Here is a 26,353-nt window from a genome sequence, read left to right as displayed (position 1 = left end):
CAGCTTGTACAATGAAACATACAGCTTTGCATACATTTCATGTTTGTGATTATTGGTGAGAAGGAATATATAGCCTTAGCAGGCATTTCAGGGAGCTGTCCCAGGGTTTTTCTGTTTAACCAGAAGATCCCTGCCCCATTGGTAATAAAATATCAAGAGTGCAAACAAACATTTTTCATGAAGAAAAGACTGTGATATTTGAAACCTGAGCATCTTTTTCACTTGCAAGCAAAAAACCTCAACTGTTTCTGCTGAAAAGCAGGTTTGTTTCTATGTGTTAAATTTGTAAACTTCTTAGAACTAGAGCTTGTTCATGTGGCTTGTCTTTACCAGGATTGCTTGAATATTCAGCTTTCATGGTGTATGTGTTTTCTCCAGTTTCTTTTACCTGGAAGAAAATTGATCCCAAAGGGAAAGGGCCATGTCCTCGCCGCAGGCAGTGCTGTTGTAGAGTAGGGGACAAGATCATCCTCTTTGGAGGCACAAGGTGAGTGGTATATCAGATTGGCTTTCTTGGTGTCTTGACTTTGGATTTGAAAATTCACTGTTCAGTTCTTAAGCAGTGACAAAGAACCAAAAGCAAGCCTTACCACAATCACACCATTGATCATTCCACAGGCTCTGTTCAGTCTATTTCTAGTGTACGAGATTGCTTCTGAGCCCTCGAGTCTCTCCTGTAGGCCAATTTCTTAAGCCAACTTACATCATCCCTGACCATTGGTCATAAAGACTGGGAGTTGTAGTCCAAAATCCAATGCTGTAAGATTGGAGATAAGAGAAATGCTCACTGCTATTTAAAAAAACAATATTTAAAATCTCTGGTAATAGTGCTAAGCACCACAGTGCTAAAATTGGAGATAAGCTTATTTCCAGTTTTAGCGCTTTGGTACTTAGCACTAACACTGAATATAAGAGATCACTTGTCTCCAATCTTAACACTTAATGTTTTGATCAGAGATAGCAGATCTATGTGCCCGATGCCATATGTCAGGTGACTGGCAAGGGTGTGTGGTTTGCCCAGAATGGCTTTGCAGGCCAAAATCAGAGGCTTAGTAGGCCTAACTAGGTATGCAGGCCAGAGTTTCCTTCTGCTATTCCGAAGCTGCCTACTGCTATTTTGTGATTTTTTATATTTTTTATTTTGCTTCTCAGTTCCTCCTTTCCCAATTGGAGAGTACAGTAGTTATGAACTCTTGTAGAATTTTCACCCAATTTGTAGGTTGCATGATGTGGTTTAAAATTTTATATTGTATCTAGCATTGTGAACCATTAAGTTCAGTGCAGAGAGTAATGGACTTGGTGAATAAAAGTTCAAATTACACCTTAGCAGTCTGAGTAATCTCATACAAGTCACGCTGTCTTATATTTGGTTCCCCATCTGCAACATAGAATTATTTAATGCCCTAATTTGTAACAAAAATTCATGAGACAAGGAAGGTTTTTAAAAAACTGTACATTAAACATACCGTAAAATATGAAAATTATGCTGTTATTGTTTGAGACTTAGTTTTCCTCCTTTTTCCATGGATCATGTTCAGTTTCACAAAAGCAAGCGGGGGGGATCATAATGTCATAAAGAACCAAAAAGGATATCTCCTCCCATTTCCTGGAGTTCCATGTTAGTCCTTGCTTCAGAAAAATGCAGCAACATTTAGCAAGAATAGTGACTATTAGCAGACTTTGCAACTTGGATGAATTAGATTGCTATAATGACTTTGCAGTTTCTGGAGTTCAAAGGCTTTATGCATGCAAGAGCTCTTTACAGGCTGAATAGTGATGAGAGAGAAAAACCACAGACATATTGTCTGGAGAGAACAGCAAACAAAATGGCTTAAGCTTTGTGGCAGAGTTAACTTAGACATAGAAGCTTGCAAACAAGTGCTGGCTAGATTGCTTGACAAAACAGTGGCTTTGTGTGGTTTAAAGTAACACATGCATTAACTGCAAATTCAAGAGAACAAAATGTATTTGCTTTCCCCTGACAGTGACAACCAGCTCCTTAAAATGTCATTTTTATTGTTGTAATCTCTTAATTAACTGCTCCTGTGAGTCTATTGTTGCTTTGTGATGATGCCAAAAGGTTTTGTGTGCCCCTTCCCTATTTTTCCCATTCAACTTTTACTTCCCTGCCCTTATGCCTATCAATTGAACCTAATCAGAGAGATCTCAGTGGGTTATGCTGCGGGTGTCTGCTGATTTTTTGGGGGAGGGGGGTGTTGATCCCACTTTGGGTTTCATGCAGGGGCAGTAGCACAATTAGGTAATTTTGGACTCTGGACTTAAGGGCCATGCAGTGGGGGCCCTAATAAGCTGGAATGGTGTAGTACACTTCAGAATGTGGTAACTCCCCCCCTGTGTGTTTGGGAGCCCACCTGCCAGTTTTGTCTGGTGCCCTGGACTTTTGTTCAATGGTTGTGCCCTGATGGAATCATTGTACAGGGGAGGCAAGACAGGGAGGGAAATCTCATGCATCTTAGCAGCAGTTTCCTTGTACAGCACCACTCATTGCTCTTCACATCACCAACAACAGCCAGTTTCTGACATTCACACAGTTGGCTGATAATGTGTTCAATTCTCTACAAGAAAATTACATTTTTCTCAGTAACAAAATACTGCTGCTTGGAAGGCAAAGGGGTGTGGGCAGTGCTTTGCAGATGAGGAAACAAATGTACATTTGGGGCACCATAAACAATGCAGAAAGGCATGTAAAACCAGGAAGCAACTTGGGACTTGTCTGTGGCAGTGAATGCTAAATGAGTGATAGAATTACCTCTGTCTTCAAAGCTGAATTTAGCTAAAGGGTCTACTAACTAGGAAAGATGCTGGAGTTGGGGGTTGAGTTGTCAAACATTGGCAGTGACCTCAGCAAGATACAAGTTGGCTAGAAGTGATCTAGATACTTACCAGCTGCTATGAGCCAGGAAGTACGTGAGTGCAGCAGAACTTTTGGCATCTGAGCTTTTTCTTGATGGTAACCATATGTTAAGTATACAAATCTATAAATATAGACAAAGTAAATGTTTATTAGAAATTAATTTATTTTCTCACCTGTTTTACTTGGAAAGTTTCAAAGCACAACCTACTAAGCTCCTGTGACTCCTTCTATACTAATAAACTTGCAATGTTTAAAGACAGGCAAGATGAGATTAGGGTGCTCCTAAAACTAAAATGAGTGTTCTCAAGAAACCCCTAAACAGATTTAACCGCCAACAGACATAATTTCAGGACAAAATACTGTCTCGCCTATTGGTCTGCCTTAAAGAAAAAGAAGAGCAGAGCAAGAGGCTCAGACAAGTGTTTGATGAATGGTTTGGGAGTATCTGAAGCTGCAATACTTCTACCACTACAGAAGTGTTGATATGATCAGATTTTTGCATGAGAAGACTCTGCCAGCATCCCATGTAAGAGGCTGTAAATATAATTTAAACTTCCTTTGCAGTGAGTGTCAATAATAACATAACCTATTTTTTTCATAAGCATCTCATTAATGTTGTTATGACAGGGCTCAGTAGCCTGACTGGATTCGTATGGGTAAAAGCTTCAGAGGCCAGGAATATCCACTTTGTTAGGCATCACCAGGTTGAAGACGTACATCAAAATTGAGAATATCAGAAACTTGAGACCAACAATGACAAACCAATTTTCCATATCATTGCCTTGGGCTGGTGGTTTCCTTCCCGTATAGCAAACTATACTTTCCGTTCTTGAAGGCAGGATATCTCAGATGATGGACTGAGCTATTGATCTGATCCAGTAAGACTTATCTGATATGTTATTTAGACAGCCCCATTAACTCATGAGATTGGGAAGAACCAGAAGGTCATAAAGTCAAACACCTCCCCCTGAAGCACAATCTCCCAGCTATTGCACCATATCTATCTTTCTTGCTCGCTCTCCCTCTGTCACACAGAGATGCACACTTCCAATCAAAGTGTCATCTGTGTCACAAACCATCCAGTCAAGTTGTGTCAGTCTCTGATAACATCCATAAATTGTCTTGCCCTGCAGCAGAGGTGGATAACTTGTGGAATGTCAGATGTTGTTGGGACTCCCAGCTCCCACCTGCCGGAGCCAGCATGGCCAATAGTGAGACATAATGGGAGTTGTAGTTCAGCAACATTTCGAAGGCCATATGTTAGCCATGCCTGACACAGTCAGTCACTCACTGAGAGTGAACTCTAGTGTAGCACAATATTAATCAGATGTCTGGAGTAGCCCCTCCATGTGGGGCTGCCTTTAATGATTTGGAAACTTCATCTTGTACGAAACGCAGCCAGCTGGATGTTGAGGCTAGGCAATCGGATCCTGTGCTGATGCAGTGGTTGCCAATGCCATTTCAAGCCCAATTTAAAGTCCGAGGGCTGCATCCCCTCATAGGCAACATTTGGTGGGCGTATGCCAGTAGCGGGCATGGCCAAAGGCAAAATTGGATGTGGCAATGAATGTGACACTTAGCTTTGCACAGTAGGCTACACTCCAGCCCCACAAAAGTTAATTTCTGCACCCACATACACCTCTCCCCATCCAGGCAAGCAAGTGGTATTTTCAGAACCGAAGCACACATTCCAGCAAGGCACAAAGTACTTGAGGAGGAAGCTGAGCAGGGCTGGGGAGGAGGCATGGCCCAAGAAAGTCCCAAGGATCAGACACGGAGGCCTGGTGGGGCTGTATTTCACTTCTGGGTTTCAGATTCTTCAGTCTAGTTCCTCGTAAATGGTTTGGAATGAAGTTACTTGCAGGACTACCTTCACATATCTCAGCCTACACACTGATCATCATCCGAAGCCCTGCTTGCACACCTATTTCCATTATGGATACTAGAACACAGGGCCACACAGTGAAGCATTGGAAAACTCAAGACAGACAAAGTACTTCTTCACACAGCACATAACAACTATGGAATTTGCTGCCAGTAGATAGTGATGAACACCAGCTTAGATGGCTTTAAAAAAGAATTAGTCAGAGTCATGGAAAATAGGGCTATCAGTGCGACTACCGTGATAATTAAGTTCTACCTGCATGGATGGAAGGAGCATGCTTTTGTACATTGGTTGCTGGCAAACAGAAGTGGGGCGTGTGCTGTTGCACTCAGGTCCTGCTTGCAGGCTTCCCATAGGTATCTCGTTGACCACTGTGAGTACAAGTTGCCTAAACAGGCCTTTGGCTTGATCCAGTATTCTGAGTTTGGTAGACTCAGGGAAGCTTGGTTTTAAGTTGCTTTGGATTGCCCTGGGCAAAATAAAGTGTCTAACAAATGAAGGAAGGAAGGAAAGAGAACGGTTTTTTGGCAGTGGCCTCACTTGTGGAATGCTTGCCAGTGGGGCTGCATTATGCCCCCCCTTCGTACCTTGACTATTTCTTGGATTCTAAAATTTGTTAAAATTATCGTTATTTATTTACCAGGGAGGGTATGTTTTTAGTGTTATTGCTGGTCCTTGTTTTTAGGGAAGCTTTTAATGTTTGATGTATTACATTATTTTAATATTTTTGGAAGCCTCCCAAAATGGCTGGGGAAGCCCAGCCAGATGGGCGGGGTATAAATAATAAAATTATTATTATTATTGTCTGTTCCTAGCTTTGTGTATTACAGTTTTATTATTCTTGAATCTTACTGCTAATTATATTGTATATTGATTGTTGCAACCTACCTTGGGAGGGTTTCTAACCCTACAAGACTGCCTGTAAATATGTTTAATAATGATAATTAATTAGGTCATTTGATCTAAAAATGTTTTACTTATCTTCACATGCTTCTTCCTTACACCCTGCCTGTGAGCTAGGGGAACTAAGGATAGTACAGAAGTCACTTTTGATATCGGAAAGATGTGGGGAACTTCCAGCATTTCTTTTACACTACTGAACAAAATAATGATAGCGCTACTTTTTATTATTATAAATTTGGGTCTGCAGAAAAGAGAAGGATATGCGTACCCTGCATATACATATTTTATATTAAGTATAATACCTTTAGATCTAAATAAAGAGAATGGTCCAATTTTTTTAAACAATGAGTGTTATTGTCTGTCATAATAGTATGTACCATTTCAAAACATTAGAAAAGTCACTTTTTCTCAAAATTATGTTGCTAGATTTTTATCATTTTAAGTGAAAAGGTAACATGTTACTATGAGCATATTAAAGCAATGAAATAACAGTTCCAATAGGTTCTTCAGTGTGGTTTTCCCACCTTCATTTTTCACTGTTGGAGTGTCACAATAAAAGTGCATTTGAAGTGCCTATTTTGTGTCCGGATTTGGGGGGACGGGGGATGGACAACTTTTATTGCACGTTACAGTTTCCCACATCTTTTGCTGGTTTGATAAGACACTGTTTATAGTGTTGGGAGAGGATAAGAAGGCCAGAGAGGGGGGTTGGGGTGGAGAGGGAGCTTGGTTCACTTCCTCTGAGTAGCTATCAGGTAAGCTCTGGAGCTGGCTGGCTTGATAAGACGTTTTTCCAGGAAGTTGTTGTAAATGAAGAGGTTCCTGCATCTTGTATTGTCCTGAAGGTGACAGGTCACCAGGAAGTGGGGGTGGGGGTAGAGAAGAGATAAAATTTCAGAACAGGGCAAGGATTAGAGAGAACATAAGTGGAAAAATAACAGCCAGCAAATCTCTGGATCCATTGGAAAAATGGAACAGGAGGCATCAAATAGGGAGAGCTAAATCTTATCTGTCTGCTATTCAGACCCACAGGAGCCCTTGCCTCCCTGCTTTTTGCATAGCCTGTATTTCACATTTAGTTTGCAGTCTTCCGCTGAAGATAGACATAAGCTTTTAAAAGAGGTGAGAGTGATAAGTTTGCCACACTGTACCCACACATTTCTTCTGTTCTGCTGTTCTTTCTGGTCAGAAGTGTTTTGCATAAGCAGTACAAAAGCCACTTACTGGAGATAATAGTGGGATAAATGTACGCAGTTGGAAATTGTTCTGCTCTCATCTCATCTTCAGTTCTGTGGTGAGAAATTACTTTTCCATTTTCAGATGTTTCTGTGGTGTTTTCTGTTGGTATAGCATATAGTGAGGAGATCTCAACAGTTTATCTGCAGACCACAAATCAGTGTCCTCAGATCTGCTGCAGGCTCTGTTAAATAAATATCTGTCCCATTTCCTGAGGGGTAGTTATTTTAGTTTGTTCAGCAAAAACAACAGAGAGTCTTGTGGCATCTTAAAGACCAGCAAATTTATTAGGGCACAAGCTTTTGTGGACCAGAGTCCACTTTGTCTGGTGCATGGAATTGTGTCTTGAGTTGGCAGGGATATATGGCCATACACATGGGTGGAAAGAGAGAGAGAGAGAAATATGTTAGCAGTAAGATAAGAGGGAAATGGAAAGGCAGGAAACACAGATTGTAAAGCTTAAGTGTAAAAATAATTACAGTGACCAAACACAAACATGTTAGCAGATGTGTACTTTGATTCAGACATATATACAAACTTCATAGCTGGATGTTGAATGTTTAGCTAATCAACTCTTAAAATAGATCCTATCCTGGAGGAGCTGGCCCTCTGCAGCTCCTCTTGCCCAAAGAAGAAGAGAGTCCACAGCTTCATGCTAACAAAATAGAATAGGGTCAGGGTAATTTTGATAAAATTAACCAAACATGAGCTAACAACATAAGCAAAAAAAGTTTTGTTTTGTTTTTTAAAAAAGACACGAGTCTAATCTACTGAGCTTCTTGGGCTTTGCCAGTCAGAAAGTAGGCGGTTCAAAACCCTGCAATGGAGTGAGCTCCCGTTGCTCTGTCCCAGCTTCCCCCAACCTAGCAGTTTGAAAGCATGTCAGTGGAAGTAGATAAATAGGTACCGCATCATAAGCATTTACTCCCTAAACAGTGAGATTACTATGTGCAATATCTTGGGACTGAAGTTCCCCATTTCATTTGTTCTGTACCATATGTAATACTAAACAGCGCTTGGTAGGACTTCAGCAAAAGGCACTTGTATTGCAAATGTACAGCATAGTGTTGATGGATGGAGGTTGCTAGAAGAACTGTATTACTGCTTATTTGATCCTTCCCGAAGGAATTCTGAATGTGATTGGATGCTCTTAAGCTCTCCGTTTCAAAATTTCTAGAGGCCTGGGAGTGTTGCATGTACTTTTTGTGTGCAGGATGTGCAGTGGTGGCTGACAAATTAATTTGATTTGAATTCAAATTAATTTATTGGCCTTGCATTTACTGTCTAGGGAGTTCTGTGAGAGATGTTATTGTCTCTTGTTGCTGATACTCTTCCTACCTAAGTTCAGCAGAGTAAAGTGTATAGAAAGTTGTTAAGGGAGCACAACCCGATGCTCAGAGCATCCAGTGTGAAACTGTCAAGCTGACCCACCAGCTTGACTGGCCCCAGAGCCTGGCTGATAACAGAGTAGTAGGTGCCCCAGGTTATCCCTTCATGGGAGCCATTCACCCCCATGTCTGGCCTTATTCTTCTATAATCATTTTGGCCTTGAACTCTGACGTCTTTTAGCCCTTAAGACTTGTCTGTAATGCAGTAGACACTGCTTTTTTCTCCCTCACAAAGATAAGGAGTGCATTAGGGTTTCCTGACGTGGATGTGAACTAAGGTTAGATTATCCTGGCTGGGAAACTGCAGAGCTGTGGTGCTTGAAAGAGCTTTATCATGAGCTCAGATAGACAGCGCTGCTCTACAACAGGTGCTGTCCCTGCTAAGGTTGAAGCTATTGGAAGAATATCTTTGCCCTTATGTGCGCTTTTGTCAGGACAAAAATTAATAATGCCAACTGTTCTTCCATTTTCTGGCAGAAAATTGAGAATATCCCATTGACACATGTCTCTAATCTGAGACCTAAAATTGTTAGCTTGTGGATGAAATTGTAGCTTAATTAGATTTGATTTTAAAGTATAACATGCTGTTAAGCATCTGTCTTAACCCTCCTGTGGTAATGGAGTGGCTGTGTGGACCCTAGGTGGTGTTTGAAATATTTGTGCAAAACCTGAACCAACTTCATACTGCATCCTCAAGAATTATGTCGTCCTGTGGTGTTTCATCTCTCTTCAGTGTTTTTTCATTTATTTAATTTTTTTTTGCATTCTACCAGGAGCCTATTGGTATTGAAGTTAATGGGGGTGAGGGACAGTCTAGTAGGACCTTAAAGATTTCCTTTGAGTTCTCCCATCCTTGTTTGTTTATAACATTGTTGGGAAGGTACAATTTGAAGAAAATAAGTGGTGTGCTGGAAAAGGCTGCTTAGTCCTTCTACTTACCACTTGTTTTTCAACTGCAGCACCATACCACCCAGCCTGTTTTATCCCCGCCTAGCATCTCGGGTTCCAAAGCAGTCCCAGATGTCTTGTGGCAAGCCTCCTGGAGAAAATCTCAAAAAGGTTCTGAATGAGTATTTTTATCTCTGTCATCACATTGCAGTTCCCAATCCAGAATAAGGTATTTGAACTCCCAGGTCATTCAGTCTTGCTATACTGCTGCACAAAGACCTCCTTTGAGGTTAGCCAGTGTAAGGATGATGAAGGGCACTAGAAGAGGGCTCCATGTCCTCCTCATGCAGTTAAACAACAGGCATGGAGCAACTCAGAGGAGGATTATTCTAGGTCCAGACACTTCATAAAGCAATACAGGACCAGGACAATGTGGAGCATCTTTACTGGTCCCAGACACTTCATTTCCCCCACCTGGATTTGGACCTGAAAGACTAGGACCAAGTGTGGGTACATGGAGGGCAAGTTATAGGGAAGCGCAGTTTGAGACATCGCGCAACTTCATTACTGATGACAGAGCATGTCCGTTACAGCATCAGCATTATCTTCTCATTTCCTGGCTTTGTGTATCTTAAGCCAGCATAAGACCCTTACTCTGGCATTGAACTGGTAGCTTTCTTGATCATATTTCTGTGACTTTGATTTGCATTCCTCAGATACACACACACACACACACACACACACACACACACACACTGCTCCTTCATTGTACTCTTCCTTGATTTAGCTAATAGTTTTTTGATGGGCAGGTAACAGGACCTTGTTCTTTTAAGAATGATTCCTGTGGGTCCCAAAGAACATAAAACATGAATCTTCTGTCCTAGCTTTATTGAATTTACTTGAATATATCTATTAAGCACTATATAAATAGGAACTAAAATATCTGCTGGTTGCTGAAGAAGCCAAGGTAGTAATGGATTGGACACCAGAGTGTTGTTTTATATTTAAAAGCTGTCAGGAAGAAAGGGAACTAAAGAGTAAAAATGAATAGCATGCTGTTTATCTTGTTAAAACCCACCAGTGACATACTCAAGGCTCTGTGCTAGACCCAGTGTTGAATTGAATGATTCTATAGAAACAATAGGTCAAGGATAGCCATATTTTCTGTTCTTATTCACTACTGATGGAAAATAACCAGCGTTGCTCAGGAATTCTAAGGAACCAATTTATAAATTGATAATAGAATATAATGTGGTAGTTTCTAGGGCTGTGCACAGGTCCCTGATCTCCAGCCCCCTCCCCCATACCAACCAAACTGGCCAGAGGGTTCAGTCCTGTTGAGTACTGTTCCTCATGGGGAACAAGTTGGTGGAGCAGACCCCTTCAGCCAGCAGGATTTCACCCTTGACATGGTCGCACCTGCACTGCTGCTGCACATGCTCAGCTGCCATGCCAGGCCTGCTTGCCCACTCCTCTGTGTCATTGCCCCTCAGTGTAGTTCATGCCCTAGCCATTCTTCCTGCCACTGACAACAACGCCACCTCCTACCACTCAACGGCTGGCACTTATCCAGCTGCTATCGCTGCTGCTTCCACCAGCACTGCTTTATGAGAAGCAGTTGTCTGAGCTGGACCCACCTCACTCACCGCCACCCCCTACAAACTGATTCCTGCATCAACCAACTCCCATCTTCATGGGTGCAATAACCAATGGTGAACTACCAACTGACCCCTGGTCTTGGCCCAACACATTGTTGGTTGCTGGTTCTTCTCTCCTCTTCTCCCCGCCCCCCCTCACTCGTCCTGGGGTTAGGTCTCCTCTTCTGTCCTTGGGTCCTCAGTCTCACACTTGCCCCTGATGTTTGCTTCCTCAGCATGTTCCCTTTGAGTAGCATGCAGGCAAAAGGTCCCCCTGCAGCAGTTTGGAACAGGTTGGTTCAGCATCTTAATTCAAAATGGTATTTGACAGTTTCCAAACATAGACCAAAACATGCTCCTCAGTCTCGGAAACTTTCATGCCAAATTGGGTGACAATATCTTCAGAAGTGTCCAAATCATCTTTACAAATCAGTTTCATTTGTTGAGATATTAGGAAGAAAAGGGAGAAAGAGGTGGGGGGGGGAGGATGGGGGTGTCGGGTGACGATGTTTCTATTTTACTTAATATATGTAAGGTTTGGTGTCAGTGTTGCTTGTGCAGGTTCTTTGCTGTTCACTTGTGTTCCTTTGGTGGTGAAAGAGGTTGGGGTTGGCCTAGGGTGTGGTTGTTCATTTGTGGTTGGCTGTGGTGGTCTTTGTTTTCATGTGTGAGTGGAGTGGGTGGGTGTTTTGGATTAGGTTACCCATATGAAATGTTGTAAAAACGTTACATGGGGGGGACGAGAGAGAGACATTGCACATACTTTTGTAAATCAAGAAAATCTTTAATGAAAATACATTTTTTTTAAAAAGAAGAAGTGTCCAAATCAGTGCAGTTTGGAATGGTTTGGTCCACCATCTTGGTTCAAAGTGGTGTCTGATGGTATCTATCCAAATGTAGACAAAAACTGGTTCCTCCATCTTAGAAACTGTTTGGCAATGATGTCTTCAGAGGTGTCCAAATCCATAGAAAACAGACGGACAGATGAACCACTTTCCAAAATATATAGTAGACATAGAGGTACAAAGGCTAGAAGTATATTTTACTGCACAACGTTGAGTGTACTAATGTTTTTAATCATTCTGAGCACAAAGGAGATGTAGGCTAAAAATATTTTAAATATATAAAATAAAAAGGAATTGGAAGTAAGTGCTCTATGAGTTGGGGCACATGCATCCTCAGGCATATCCATTTCTAAAAATCCAAAGAGAGATGTGGCACTGAAGTGTGAAGACACTTGCTTCCTCTCACCCACATATACACAAGTTGAAAATATTTATTTTGTTTGTGAATGAAAATGCAGAATGCTGCTGCTTTTCACCACAACTTGATTTGAATTTGATAAAATTGCTTCAGGAGACCAATCGCTGCTAGTTGGCCATCCTGGCTGTAGATACTAAGACAACGGGCATCTGCAACCCATAACTAAAAGGAAATATTGGCACTAACATGATGAATGAAAAATTCAAAAGTAGATGAAATTTAATGTAATTGCATAGTCAGTACAGTGGTACCTCGGGTTAAGTACTTAATTTGTTCCGGAGGTCCGTACTAAACCTGAAACTGTTCTTAACCTGAAGCACCACTTTAGCTAATGGGACCTCCTGCTGCTGCCACGCCGCCAGAACACGAGTTCTGTTCTCATCCTGAAGCAAAGTTCTTAACCTGAAGCACTATTTCTGGGTTAGTGGAGTCTGTAACCTGAAGTGTATGTAACCTGAAGCGTATGTAACCCGAAGTACCACTGTAAAATGTAATACTAAGGAACTTTAGAATTACATCCTTTACAGGACTCTAATCTAGCAATTACTTGAGAAGGCTGTTACGTATTTGGGGAAAGCCAAGTGTATGCCACTGTTCTCAGTGTGCTGTCATTTTGCCAAAGCAAACCCTTCATTTTTTTTTTTTTATAAAATATTTATTGAAATTTTCAAAGTGTTATAACATAAAATAAAAGCAGAAGAAAATACAAAATAAAAATAGTTAACAAAGTAGAAAAAGAAAAAAAAAACCCTTCCAACCATACGAATACAAATTCAAAAATAAGAAAAAAAGACAGAAAAAAAAACAAAAATACAATTTAAGAACATTTAAAAACAAATTCATTATTCTCGAATCCTCAACTGTCATTACCTTCTTTCTTTGACCTCCTCCTCCTCCCTTTCTTTGTATCCTAGTTATTAATTATCCCAGCAAATCCTTTCCATATTTCATAATATTCTGTCATTACATTACCCTAAACAGTTTTAATCTTATCTTTCTATAAGAAAATAAACCTTAAAGCTTAAAACTTAAATCTTAACCTTACCAACTTCTCATAACCATAATATTCTTTCATAATTCTTTAAACATCTTTACTAAAGCCGAGTAATTTCATTCCAACATTTTTCTGACATTCATCAATTTTATAAAACAGTTCGAATGGTAGAAAAAAGAAATACAAACAGATCCAATCTTCATCCAATGTCCCTTCCTCCTGGTTCCGGGTTTTGTCAGTCCTTATTATCCCATCGATCTGGCCCATTAACCTGGCAACCTTATATCCGAGGCCCTCAAGTCTCTTCCATGTCCCTTTCGCAGCTCTTCTTCATATTTGTAACTGTATTTTCCCTTGTCTCCTGCTCGTGGTAACTCCAGCTTGGCAATATTTTTAACCCTTCTTGACAGATCAGCCCCTTTTCCATATTCAGCACTGAATTCCATATGGTATTTAGAAGCATGTTTCAAAGACCCTCCAAAATTAAGAGCCCCCACAATCCCAAACATCTCACGGCCCATTGCCAGATTTGAAAAGTCCAAACATCCCAGCATAGAGGGGTCAATCCAGCCCCCCATTTCCAAGCCAAACCAAACTTTTTCTTTCCAAATCTGGCTTTTTCCAAGTTCATTTGTCAAATCCGAAAACTCATATTCCTGTTGGGCCTGTTCTGTCAGGACACACTCCTGATTTAATTCCTGGGTGGGCTCCACATATTTTCCCACTGTCTGTTCAAAATTTCCCACTGCCTGTTCAAAATTTCTAGTCGAAGTTGTCATCAAATTCACCTTCTCATGTAACTGTTCCAGTAGGGCATTTGTTTTGTAGAAAGCACACAACAAAGCTTCTGAATACATTGTCCTGCAAGGTCAAATGCCTATTCCCACGGTTGTAATCTGTAAACAGCTGCCAGCTCCCTGGAGTTGGTTACAGTTTCACAGTCTCCCTCTAGGGGGAAAACTTCTATTTGATCTTGCAACAAAGTTTCCCTTTTTGAGATACTTTGTCAATATTTGTTCCTTTGAAATGCGAAGGGAAACAGTGGAATCACTGTTTCTCTTCTTTTAGCTATCTGTCAAAAACGTTTGTCTCTGGTCAATGAACTTCAAACGTCAGTCCTGACACCCCGCTCCAGGATCAGGACGGAGGAAAGTTGCTTTACTTTAAACTCACTTTAAACAGTCCAAAAAAGATCCCCCTTCTTCTCCTGCTGTCGAAGGGGGGTTCCACAATTTTAAATGATGAAATCCAATCCTTTAAAAGTGATTTTCTGAGCTCTAGTTTACATTGTCTTTGCTTTATTCTGTCTACAGAAGAACGGAAGGCTGACTTCCTGTTTAGACCTTCCCGTTCCGTACCAAATTGAAATAGATTTTTAAGATCCAATTCCTTTCTGCTCGCAAATCCCCATCTAATGTCCAGTTGTTCAAAGTCTAAGTACTCACGGGTGCTTATTTTAGAGTCCAAATTGTCCCAGGAAAAAGGCAGCACTCTCCGGCAACGGCTATGCGGCTTCGCTCCACGGAAATAGCAGTTGACTCACAGCACCGCGCCACTTCCCCCTCTTCACTTCGGAGCCCGTTAGTGGGTTCCTTAGCGAGTTGGGGGGGACGCTAAAGGTGCCCGCCGAGTCCCATGGTCACAGGCTTCATCCACCTGTGATTTTTGAAAGGGTCCCCGCTTCGCCGTAGCGGAGAAGACCCGTTTCCCGCGGAGCTAGTCCCTCCAGTTCAGAGGGAGTCCGCCATTGCCGATGGCGCCACCCCGGAAGTCCCAAAGCAAACCCTTCAAGACCAAGTGTGAAAAACCATGGCAGAGGGTCAGGTATTCTGATGATTAAGAATGGTTTCATATTTTGGTTCCATACCTTAAGTCATTTTTTTTTTAGTTGACAGGCTGAGGGGAAGCAGAGAAGCCAAGTGATTAAGCATGTAGAAAACTCTATAAAGAGATAGGGATTTGTGTTATTTCACTGGGGCCAGGCAGAAAAAGTATTTTAATCAATAAATGCCAGGCCATTAGATTGGAAGCAGAGATTCAAGAGAAGATTGTGAATAGATGGCAGGAACACTCAGAGCTACAAGTGGGACCTTCAACAAAATGTTCCTGTGAGTAATTCTTCTGTGCAGGATTCTAGCAAGCTGTGCCAGCTTATAGGATATTCCATTCTCTTTCCTACCACCACCACCGATTTTTAAAATATATATATATTTTTTCCACCCAACAGTCAGTGTCCTGTGGTCACTGAAAATGCTCAGTTCTTATTAGCTGATTTGGGGGAGGAGCTCCCTCTTAGAGGTTTTTCTTTCTCTCAAAAGTAGTAGTAGTAATTTTATTATTTATACCCCGCATACCTGGCTTGGTTTCCCCAGCCACCCTGGGTGGCTTCCAGTGCACACAAAAACATAGTAAAACACCAGACATTAAAAACTTTCTAAAACAAGGCTGCCTTCTAAAAGTTGTATAGTTATTTATCTCCTTAACATCTGATGGGAGGGCATTTCGCGGGAATAACAACGTTTAGGTATTTCTGCACTTCCTGATACCACCCGTTAGTTTGTAGATGGTACCAGATGAGCTACATAAGAATCTGCTTTTGGAGAATGCATTGGCCATTAATGCATAAAATGGTAGCTGTATGAGGCAGAAAGATGAAACCTCTTATTTATCTCCAAATATTCATGATTTGAGTGCGGTCTTCACAAAGCAGTCATTTACACAGTTATGTAATATCAATGATGTACCTATAGGCAGATGAAGCATAGTTATAATCCACTCTGACTGTTTCCGTCCTCTGATTTTATGGCTCTTCCATTCCACCAATTTATTAACCTTATTGATTTATTGATTTTTCAAGTAACATTTATACACTGCTTGATTGTAAAAAAACAACAACCTCAAAGTGGTTTACAAAAGATTTCCTTGCATAAGGTTTACATGGAGACTAGATTATGTTCAGTCTTCATTGAGAATTTAGATTTAGTTTACGTGTTGGATATACAACAGTGAGTATTCATCCTGATTTGCTTGTGGGGCATTCACGCATCTCCCCATTAATCACTCATTCTTTCCACACTTTTCAATGCACTTCCTTGTCACTGTCGAAATTATTTCTATTTAAAAATGAATTTGCTGTACTAAGGCAGCAGAGTGCTTTAATCCGCTTTAATTGTCCAAATCTAACTTTCCAAGGATGCACTTGAATCCCTTCCACAAAATAATGACAGTCTGGAGCCTCCCTTAGTGTAAGGCAGCAAAGGGAGAGACTGGCTTATATTTGTTTATTTTTTGCAAGGAATCTGCTTCTCTCCCAGTCGCTTGCCTGTTATTCTGTTTAAGAGTCTGCCAACCCCTGTATCTGTTACTCGAGTTGATTTGGTGGGTTAAAAAACCCACACCTCTAGCAAGAAAGAATCCTTTCAACTTTAGAGAAGAACTCAGACGTCACTGGTGTTGTGGAGTGATCAAATACACAACCTAAATCTGATTCCTCCCCCACTGCTCCCAAGCTGGCTGCCTGCTAGGGGTCTCTGTGACCTTCTGCGATAATGAAATTTCCAGATGGTGCAGGAACATCCTGCCCTGGCTGTTGCAAGGGCAGAGCAAGGAGCCTTGTTTGTTTGCTAGGGAAGAAGAGAGGCTGGAGCAAATGAAGCAACTGGGCAGAAGCTTGTACAAACAGGTCAAGCCCATGCCCCAAAGTATCCCCTTTCTAACATGCTCAGGTTTCTCCTTTCTTAAACCACGGCTGACAGATCTGCTACATTTCCATGCTCATCTTGGGTATTTCTTTGTGTCCACATAGAGGTTTAGCGCGCAGTATGCAGAGATTTGCTGCCACAATTGTTCCTGGTACTAAGCAAAGTGATTAAGGCAAACCTGTTGCCTTGATGATGGGATTTGGAACGGCAATGCTGAGAGGAGAACCGAGGGAGTCTAGTGTGTTTTTGAATGGAGTTCATATAAGATGGGAGGGAATTGCAAAGCTAATGTAGAGTTGGGATTCCCAAGCTATGGTCTGCAGACAAAGAGCAGTTCGTGAGCTACATTAAGGAAGCCTGCAATGTGTCTGTAAAAATACTATTAAAAATCATACAGCATCTGGCACAGCGCATTACAGTGGCTACAAAAGGCAGAAAAGTCATTAAGAGGTCCTCCAAGACTCTCAGCAATTTGTGCAGGGGACATTTAAGGAACCACTGATGCAGAGTAACACAGAGTGGGGAGTTTATATGTATTGGGCAGAGGCACAGGGCGGGAGAGGGGGGGGGGAACTACTGCAAGGAAGTTGTATGGTTAGAATCCAGTGTTGTTTTTCATTTTTGTAACCTGCCAGGGTACGTAGAAGTGCAAGGTATACGTGTTTCAAATAAATTTCATAGACTGAAATAAATACATATCACAGTCTCATTGCTAATGCAGGAATAGCAAAGTGGGGAAGGGAAGACTTCGTTGCAAAGAGACTATTTCCATCCTGACACATCTATGATAAAATCCTTTTGAATTGCAGAGGATAGGGCAGAGGTAAAGGAAATAATCTTGAAGGTTAAAGGAATAGATGGCAGCATTAGACATAAGGCAGTAAAGGGAGTAGGAACTGAAAACAAACAGCATTGGCTTGGCCAGCAGTAAACACAGAGGTTATTAAAGAGAGCCTTTGCTATCAGCAGCTGCACTTTGTTAGGTAACACTGAAGTCAGGGAGGCCCTGTGGAATAGTTCAGAACTCTGGAAGAATCTGAAACACAGCCTTAATTTGAAGTGAATTGCAGTGATTGATGGGGTTCTCTTTGTTTTCCACAGCCCATCCCCAGAGGAAGGCATGGGAGATGAATTTGACCTGATGGATCACTCGGACCTGTACATCTTAGACTTCAGTATGTGAACATTTCCTCCTTATGTTGCCTTTAGTAACTGCTTCCCCTAGGTTGAATCTCCTGGTGTGTTTTCTTTACATTAAAAAGCCTGGTCAAAGTAGCTGCAATAGCTGTACTGTCTCCTTGTCCCATTGAGGGAGCTGCCTAGTGCAGCTAATTTGGCTTACTTTTTATGCTTCTCATGGGCTGCTTCCAAGAAGGGCAGTTTTATCATCATACTGTATGCTTCTTTTTCTTCAGGTCCCAGCTTAAAAACACTCTGTAAACTGGCAGTGATACAGTATAACCTCGACCAGTCCTGTCTCCCTCATGACATCAGGTAAGTTACTTATCCCCATTCAGGGATGTTCAATATATCTAAACCACTTGTTCTATACTACACAAGACACAGGCTTTTACCAGGGCAGACTATTTCCCCCTCTACCCAATATTGTCTGACTGGTACTAGGTCTCCTTTAGAAGTATTTCCCATCACCTGCTACCTGATCTTTTTAATTGCAGGGTTCAAACCTAGGACTTTCAGCACATAAAGCACACACTGTGGCATTGATTTCTCTTCCCCCAGTCTTCCCATTTCATGTTTGTCATTGTTGATGGCATCTGTCTGTCTCGAAAGACAATGGAGTGGTGAAGTCAAACCTCTGCCTTAGCAGCACCAAAGTGACCTCCCTGGGGCGCAAGCCTGGGCAGTGTGTATGGAGGTCCTGGGCTCCCCAGACAACAAGACCCCCTCTCCCAGCCTCACTGATGTGGTCCAAAGGAAAGCAGAGCAATACATTTGGCACCAGCTTGGCTGCAGGAGTTGCCAGAAGGAGACGTACACGGCATCATCCAACCGCCATGTTTAGTAGCTGAAACATCTTGATTGTTTTGTTGTTGTTGTTTAGTCGTTTAGTCGTGTCTGACTCTTCGTGACCCCATGGACCAGAGCACGCCAGGCACTCCTGTCTTCCACTGCCTCCCGCAGTTTGGTCAGACTCATGCTGGTAGCCTCGAGAACACTGTCCAACCATCTCGTCCTCTGTCGTCCCCTTCTCCTTGTGCCCTCAATCTTTCCCAGCATCAGGGTCTTTTCCAGGGGTCTTCTCTTCTCATGAGGTGGCCAAAGTATTGGAGCCTCAACTTCAGGATCTGTGTTCGATTGTACCTGTGTTTAATTCTAGCCCATTGTCTCTGCAGGTGGGAGCTTGCAGCAATGACGACAAACAGCAACATCAGCCGACCCATCTTCTCCTCTCATGGATAATCCAGTCTCCTGCTCCCCCTCCCAGCTGCCCTCGGCCCCCCGCCTTGCAGACATCATCTACCGTCTCCTTCACTGTGCATGAATGTTTAGCCTATTCAGGAAAGGGGCACTGCTTCACCTCCACATAAGAGATTTCTTTGTAGCCCAGCGCTAGGAGGGCTCTACTTGCCCATCCTGCTGCCACACCTCTCCAGCTGCAACTTTGCCGAGACCTCGCCTTAAAGGCAGCATGCATGCAGAATTGGACAGTGCGCTCTACAGAGAAGCATTGCAGGTGCGCTCCTGCTCCTGCTGCTGGACACTACAGCTTACATTTCTCTATGGCGGTAGTACAACTTGAATAATAGGAACAAAAGAAACTCAATCTCAGGACTAACTGGTGTAAGGCCAGCATGTGCTTCGCATAAGTCTAGGATCAAAGGCAAACCAAGCAAGGACTTACCAAGACCCAACTTCTCTACGTCCCTAGCCATTTTGAGTGCCTGGCCCTCATCATTAACCCAAGGGCTGAACCAGGTGCCCTGTCTTAAGCCATTTTCTCTGCTCCGCTGTGAGCTCAGAAAAGCATGCCTGGTCTTACATATTTTGAAACTGGACTGGGTTTGCCCTTCTCCATTGGGCATCCAGGGGAACTCCATATATATATATATATACGAGATAATCAAGCACTCGCTGCCTTTACAGTAGTGTGGACTTCTGTGAGGTCAGACTCTTTGCTTGGAAGAGGAGGGGGAAATGATGACAGCTCTGCCCGCCTAGGCAAGGAGTGGCCATCCAACATCTCATAGGACTGAGTAGAACAGAGACTTTTCTGTGCCTGTTGCAGGAGGGGTCACTGCAAGATCTGAAACGCTGCTGCCCAGTTTCATGTGTACAAGCAGCACCTCTGAATTTATAAATACGGGGGGCGGGGAAGCTAAACTTTGGTAGCCTTGTGTGTCAGTGCTTTTTGTATGGCTGGAGGGTGAGTGATGGACCCATGCAAAGAGCTGGGGACACAGGGCCCGGAGATTGCAAACTGAGCCTGAAATCAGAGAACTGGTCTCACTTTGTGGCTAATGGCATGCACTGGGAAGCCATCTGTTCAAATCTTCCTTTGACCAGGACTTGCTGGATGACCTTAAGCAAACTTCTCAGCTTCAGCCCCCACCTGAAATTCAGGAGTATTACTTGCCTGCCTTACGGAGAAGTCGTAAGGTTAAGTGAAGTGTTTCATATATTCTAAAGTGCTATATAAATGCTCCACATTATTTAAGATAAAATTGGGCTTCGTCGTCACCCTTATTAAACGAGGCTTTCAGCCAGCCAAGACCACTCTGGTGCCTCAAAGCTGCCTGTCTCAAATGTTCCATTGACCTATTTAACCCAGTATCAAAATTACACCATTTTGGGTGGGGAGATCAGAAGCTCATCCCTTTTGCTTTCTTGTTACTTTTATTACCCAAACATATGACCTGCTTTGTTTTCTTCTGCGTCCATGAAGAGGTTGACATCCCAAAATGCTAGCAGGACCCCATGGACTGGAAAAAGCATGGGGGCAAGGAAGAGGAGAGGGTACATGCAGTAGCTTTGACCCTGCTTAATTCATGCATTACATTCCCAGCCAAGCATTGTACTCTGTGGGCTTATCTGTGATGCAAGGCAGCAGTTGGCCTCTTAACCCACAGTGCCTCTAGAAAACCGTGGTGTAATGGACAATGCCTTAATGTTAGGTGGGTGTATATGGATATTCACAACTATGATGAGAAGATTGTGTGTGTGTGTGTGTGTGTGTGTGTGTACACATGTGCGATGAGCACATTAACCACATTGCAAGAACACTGGATGGAACAAATGGGACCAAAACAAAAACAGTAGCCAAGGGTTTCAGGTGCCCACATATCTTTGTTCCTCCGTTTTTTTCATCATGACATGTAGGGCTGGTTCACATAAGGTATGTTCATCACTTGATGTGTGAATAAGCCATCACAGAACCAAGCATTCTATAGAGCATTCTTATATCACCTTCCCATGCTCAAATATAATGCAGTTCCTTTGTTCAGCCGCCACTGACCAAGTGTGAAAAGTGCTTGTCAGAGTTTCAGTTTATCACACCCCAGATAACAAAAACCGGGACCCTTCCAAGTTCCAGCTTGCTCTTTTTTGCTTGCTTTCTCTTGTTTTCTCTGCCGCGTGGATTTTATTCTTTGACGGACTTTGATCAAATAACTGCAGAATGCTTGCCGCCCAACATTTACTTATTTGTAATTGTTTTCTGAATTAGTCCTTGTCTACCTCACCCAATTTGTGAAGAGCGTTTACAGTTCTTTCTAGGAGGAAGACTGATCTACAGTTTGCAGTTAATTGTATTGGCTTACTAGGCACACTTACATGTTTAACTATCTCTTCTGAGATATCTCCTTCTGAGATGGTAGATCAGACCTTGCTACTTCTGTGGCAAACTCATCTACAAATCCCAAAATCATAGCCTTGAGTTAAAATAGCACAAATTAGTCACTGGCAAATAGTTTTATAGAGAACAAACAGAATGTCTCTAGTTCAATTACAGCACCACAGAACCCTTATCTGTGATTTCGTCCCTAGTAACTGTGATGAACTGTCTGTGGTCGTGATATATACCCTGCTTCTAAATGCAGTTGCTAAAAAATGGTCCGGCTTCATCCTAGTCTCAAAACTTCAGTTACTTATTTGGGTTAAAAATGGAAGCTAGTGTTTAAACACTGGCTACCTTTTTACAATTTGATTAATTTCGTACTTCTCTGTGTCAATTATGATTTAAATAATTCTTAAACTGAGAAAATCGGACTTCCACCATGATTCCCAGTTGCGTGAGAAATTTATGCTACTTGGTAATGAAGGTGGTGCTTGTGAACAGCCTGCTTCTCCAAGACAAGAAAGGCTTTATATATGGTAGTTGAATTTCCCTAAAGGTTTTGATAGCATGACCCTGAGTCTTATTTTCTGATTTGTGGCTTTTAATCTCATGGTCTGTTGTTACAGCTGTATCTATACTTTATGTTTCAATTGTTTGTGGTCATTCCCTCTCTGCAAAGACCACTGGCAACTCTAGTTTGGGGAGGGATCATAGAATCATAGAGTTGGAGGAGACCACAAGGGCCATCGAGTCCAACCCCCTGCCAAGCAGGAAACACCATCAGAGCACTCCTGACATATGGTTGTCAAGCCTCTGCTTAAAGACCTCCAAAGAAGGAGACTCCACCACACTCCTTGGCAGCAAATTCCACTGTCGAACAGCTCTCACTGTCAGGAAGTTCTTCCTAATGTTTAGGTGGAATCTTCTTTCTTGTAGTTTGGATCCATTGCTCCGTGTCCGCTTCTCTGGAGCAGCAGAAAACAACCTTTCTCCCTCCTCTATGTGACATCCTTTTATATATTTGAACATGGCTATCATATCACCCCTTAACCTCCTCTTCTCCAGGCTAAACATGCCCAGCTCCCTTAGCCATTCCTCATAAGGCATCGTTTCCAGGCCTTTGACCATTTTGGTTGCCCTCCTCTGGACACGTTCCAGTTTGTCGGTGTCCTTCTTGAACTGTGGTGCCCAGAGATGAACAGAGATATAACAGAATTCTAAGTAGCCTCCTCAAACTACACTTCTGAGAATTCTTCGGGGAAAGCCATGCCAAGTAATCTAGTATTTTTTATTTTATTTTTAAATAATATTTATTGAAGATTTTAAAATTACAAAGAAAAAAGTAGACAAAAAGAAAAATTAAACAATACAAGTCAATAAAAACAAAAATCAAAAAGAAAAACAAATCACACAAATACATCAAAATCAAAAAGCAAAAATAAACAGAAAATTTAAAAACAAATCCAATATTCCCAAATCTTTATCTTTCATTAACTTGTTTCATGGACCTCCTCACACCTCCCTTTTTTGTATTCTAGTTATTGATTATCACAGCAAATCCTTCCCATTTTTCATAATATTCTGTCATTAAATTACCTTAATCTATTTTAACCTTATCTTACTATAAAAAACCCTAAAACTTAAAGCTTGAGTCTTAGCTATACCAATTTCTCATAACCATGACATATTCTTGCATAGTTCTTTTTAACATTTCTGCTAAAGCCAAATAAATTCGTTCCAACATCTTTTTTAATACTCATTAATTTTAGAAAACATTCCTAAATAGAATTTTTGAAACTTTCTCCAATCTTCATCCAACGTCTCTTCCTCCTGGTCACGGGTTTTGTCAGTCCTTTCTATCCCATCCATCTAGTTCATTAACCTGGTAACCTTATGTCCGAGGCCCTTAAGTCTCTTCCATGTCCCTTCCGCAGATCTTCTTCATATTTATACCCGTACTTTACTTTGTCTTCTGCACCTTTCACACGTGGAGACTCCAGCTTGACAGTATTTTTATCCCTTCTCGACAGATCAGCCCCTTTTCCATAGTCCACACTGAACTCCATGTGGTATTTAAAAACATTTTTCAAAATCCCTCCAAAATTGAGGACCCCCACAACTCCAAACTCCTCCCGACCCAACGCCAGACTTGAAAAGTCAAAACATCCCTGCATAGGGGGATCTATCCAGCCCCCCATCTCCAAACCAAACAAGACTCTATCTCTCCAAGTCTGGCTTTTTCCAAGTTCATTTGTCAAATCCAACAACTCATGTTCCTGCTGGGCCACAACTCCCTCCATCTCTGCCACCCGAGGTCCAACAACGATCTCCTCCTTCATCTGATCTGTCAGAGCACATTCCTGATTTGATTCCTGAGTGGGTCCTATATAGGTACCCACTACCTGTCCAAAATTTCTGATCGCAACAGTCATCAAGTCCGTCTTCTCATGTAACTGTTCCAATAAAGCACTTGTTTTTACAGAAAGCACGCACCAGAGCCTCTGAGCACATTGTTATACAAGTCAGAAGTCTATTCCCACGATCTTAATCTGTTGCAGCTGCTCCCCAGTTCAAGTTTAGTAACAGTTTCACAAGCTCCCTCTAGGGGAAGAACTTCTCTTTGTATCCAACTCTTTTCTTTCTTTTTTAACAGCAGATCTAACAACAAAGTTTCCTTTTTCAGATATTTTGTCAATATTTGTACCTTTAAATTGCGAAAGAGCACAATGGAATCACTATGTTTCTCTTCTTTTAACTGTCTGTCAAAAACCTTTGTCTATAGTCAATGAACTTTCCCAAAAGCGTCTGTCCTGACACCCCGCTCCCAGGTTCAAGACGGTGGAAAATTACTTTTCTTACACTCTCTTCTGCAGGTTTAAGCAATCCGCAAAAAATCCCCCCTCTTCTCCTGCTTCCGAAGGGGGTTCAGTAATTTTAGATGATGAAAGTTGATCCTTTACAAACGATTTTCTACACTCTAGTTTGTCATGTCTTTGCTTTAATCTATCTACAAGAAACGGAAGGCTGACTTCCTGTTTAGACCTTCCCGCTTCAGTGCCAAATTAAGAGGAATTTCTTAATCCAATTTTCCGTTCTACTCACAGATCGTTGTTTAAAGTCCAATTGTCCAAATTTGATCTGCTCACGGGTAGTTGTTTTGTAGCCAAATTGTCCCAGGAAAAAGGTAGCACTCTCCGGCAACGGCTGTGCGGCTTCGCTCCACAGAAGAAGCAGTTGACTCTCAGCACCGCGCCACTAACCCCTCTTTGCTCCGGAGCACGTAATTGGGTTCCTTTACGAATTGGGGGGGCGCAAAAGGTGCCCGCCGAGTCCCATGGTCACAGGCTTCATCCGCCTGTGATTTTTTAAAGGGTCCCCGCTTCGCCGTAGCAGAACAGACCCGTTTCCTGTGGAGCCAGTCCCTCCAGATCAGAGGGAATCCGCCATTACCGATGGCGCCACCCCGGAAGAGTAATCTGGTATAAAGCAAGTAATCTAGTATAAAGCAAGTAATCTAGTATAAAGCAAGTAATCTAGTATAAAGCAAACATTTGTGCCGTAGGTACATAGACCGAATCTGTGACAAGGCTTTCTTGATTTCTCCCCAGGAGGAAGGCACAAGTGCCAGAAATTTCACACTTTTTCATTTGGGTGATCAAGGCATGTAAGGAGGGATGTCATAGAGCTGTTTAAAATCATGCTCAGAATCAAAAACATGGATATGGAGAGGTTTTTAATCTTCTCGTAATACTAGGAATGCTGGGCCATCCGAGAAAGCTCTGAATGGTGGGAGATTCCGGGCGAACAAAAGGAAATACTTCACATTGCTCAGAGAATTTGCTGTCACAAACTCTGGTGATGGCCAGCAGCGTAGAAAAGCCCTTAGACAAATTTATGAAGGATATAAGACTATCAGAATAGCTGCATACAACCTCCATCATCAGAGGCAGCATGGCTCTGGATTCCAGTCACTGGGAAGCAAGAGCAGGAAAGGGCTGATACATTTATGCTTTGGGAAACGTGATACCGAGCTAAATAGGCCTTGGGTCTGATCCTGCAGGGCTGTTCTTCTGTTCCTAATCTGTTCTTCTCTGTTGCATATCTTGATTGCTGGCAAAGGCACAAGGTTTCTTCCACTGTACAAGGGAAGGGGTGTTGGCAGCAACACTTGGACACTCCCAAGAAAAGCGACCAGAGTTCATACTGGCCCCAGACTCTCTCACCTGTCTTGGCTATTGATGCCTTTTTCAGTGGTCAGTGCAAGCAGTGGCAGCTGGACTGGTTGCACCTAGTCCTTCATTAAGGGAACAATATGAATCAGGCTTTAGCTTTCTGAAGTTAGATAACTCGAGTCATCTGGGGGGCGTGTCCCTCTGTTACAGGAGTTATTTCTGCTGCAGAATCTACCTCTTGCCTTTTGCAATCTGGGGGTTTCTTTACGGAGATCAGCTACCTTCCTCCTGCCCCCCAAAAAACAAACCAAACATCATCCATGACAACATAAAAGCAAATGCGACCATTGCACAATCCAATGCATCAAAACACATCTTCATGGAACCGCAGCACAAATGATTAGTATCAGAGTTTTAAATGTAGCATACCAGCTCACAGCCAAGAATCTGCTACAAAACTTTTAAATGTCTTCTAGGCTGGAAAAGCAGCAGTTTTGGAGGCACATGGAGAGAGCCCTACTGAAACAGATCAAAGGCCTCTCTGATACAGTGGTACCTCGGGTTACATACGCTTCAGGTTACAGACTCCGCTAACCCAGAAATATTACCTCGGGTT

The 26,353-nt window shown here is 42.2% G+C and overlaps 1 protein-coding gene across 3 annotated transcripts in view; it reads left to right on the top strand.

Annotated features, from left to right (window-relative positions):
- KLHDC3 (kelch domain containing 3) overlaps positions 1-20,112 on the top strand; it is a 45,615-nt gene extending 25,503 nt beyond the window's left edge. For all 3 annotated transcript variants that reach the window (XM_080998176.1, XM_080998177.1, XM_080998178.1), the window contains 4 exons: positions 379-487; positions 17,872-17,945; positions 18,186-18,264; positions 19,125-20,112. In XM_080998176.1, coding sequence (XP_080854302.1) covers positions 379-487; positions 17,872-17,945; positions 18,186-18,264; positions 19,125-19,191 — 329 coding nt within the window. In that variant the 3' untranslated portion in view covers positions 19,192-20,112. The remainder of the gene's footprint in view (positions 1-378; positions 488-17,871; positions 17,946-18,185; positions 18,265-19,124) is intronic.
- The last annotated feature ends 6,241 nt before the right edge of the window (positions 20,113-26,353 follow it).

This window comes from Podarcis pityusensis (assembly GCF_964106645.2).
Source record: "Podarcis pityusensis genome assembly, chromosome: 3".
Classification (NCBI taxonomy): Eukaryota; Metazoa; Chordata; class Lepidosauria; order Squamata; family Lacertidae; genus Podarcis; species Podarcis pityusensis.
Note: the sequence above shows the minus strand (reverse complement) of the source record. Positions and strands in the feature narration are given on the sequence as shown.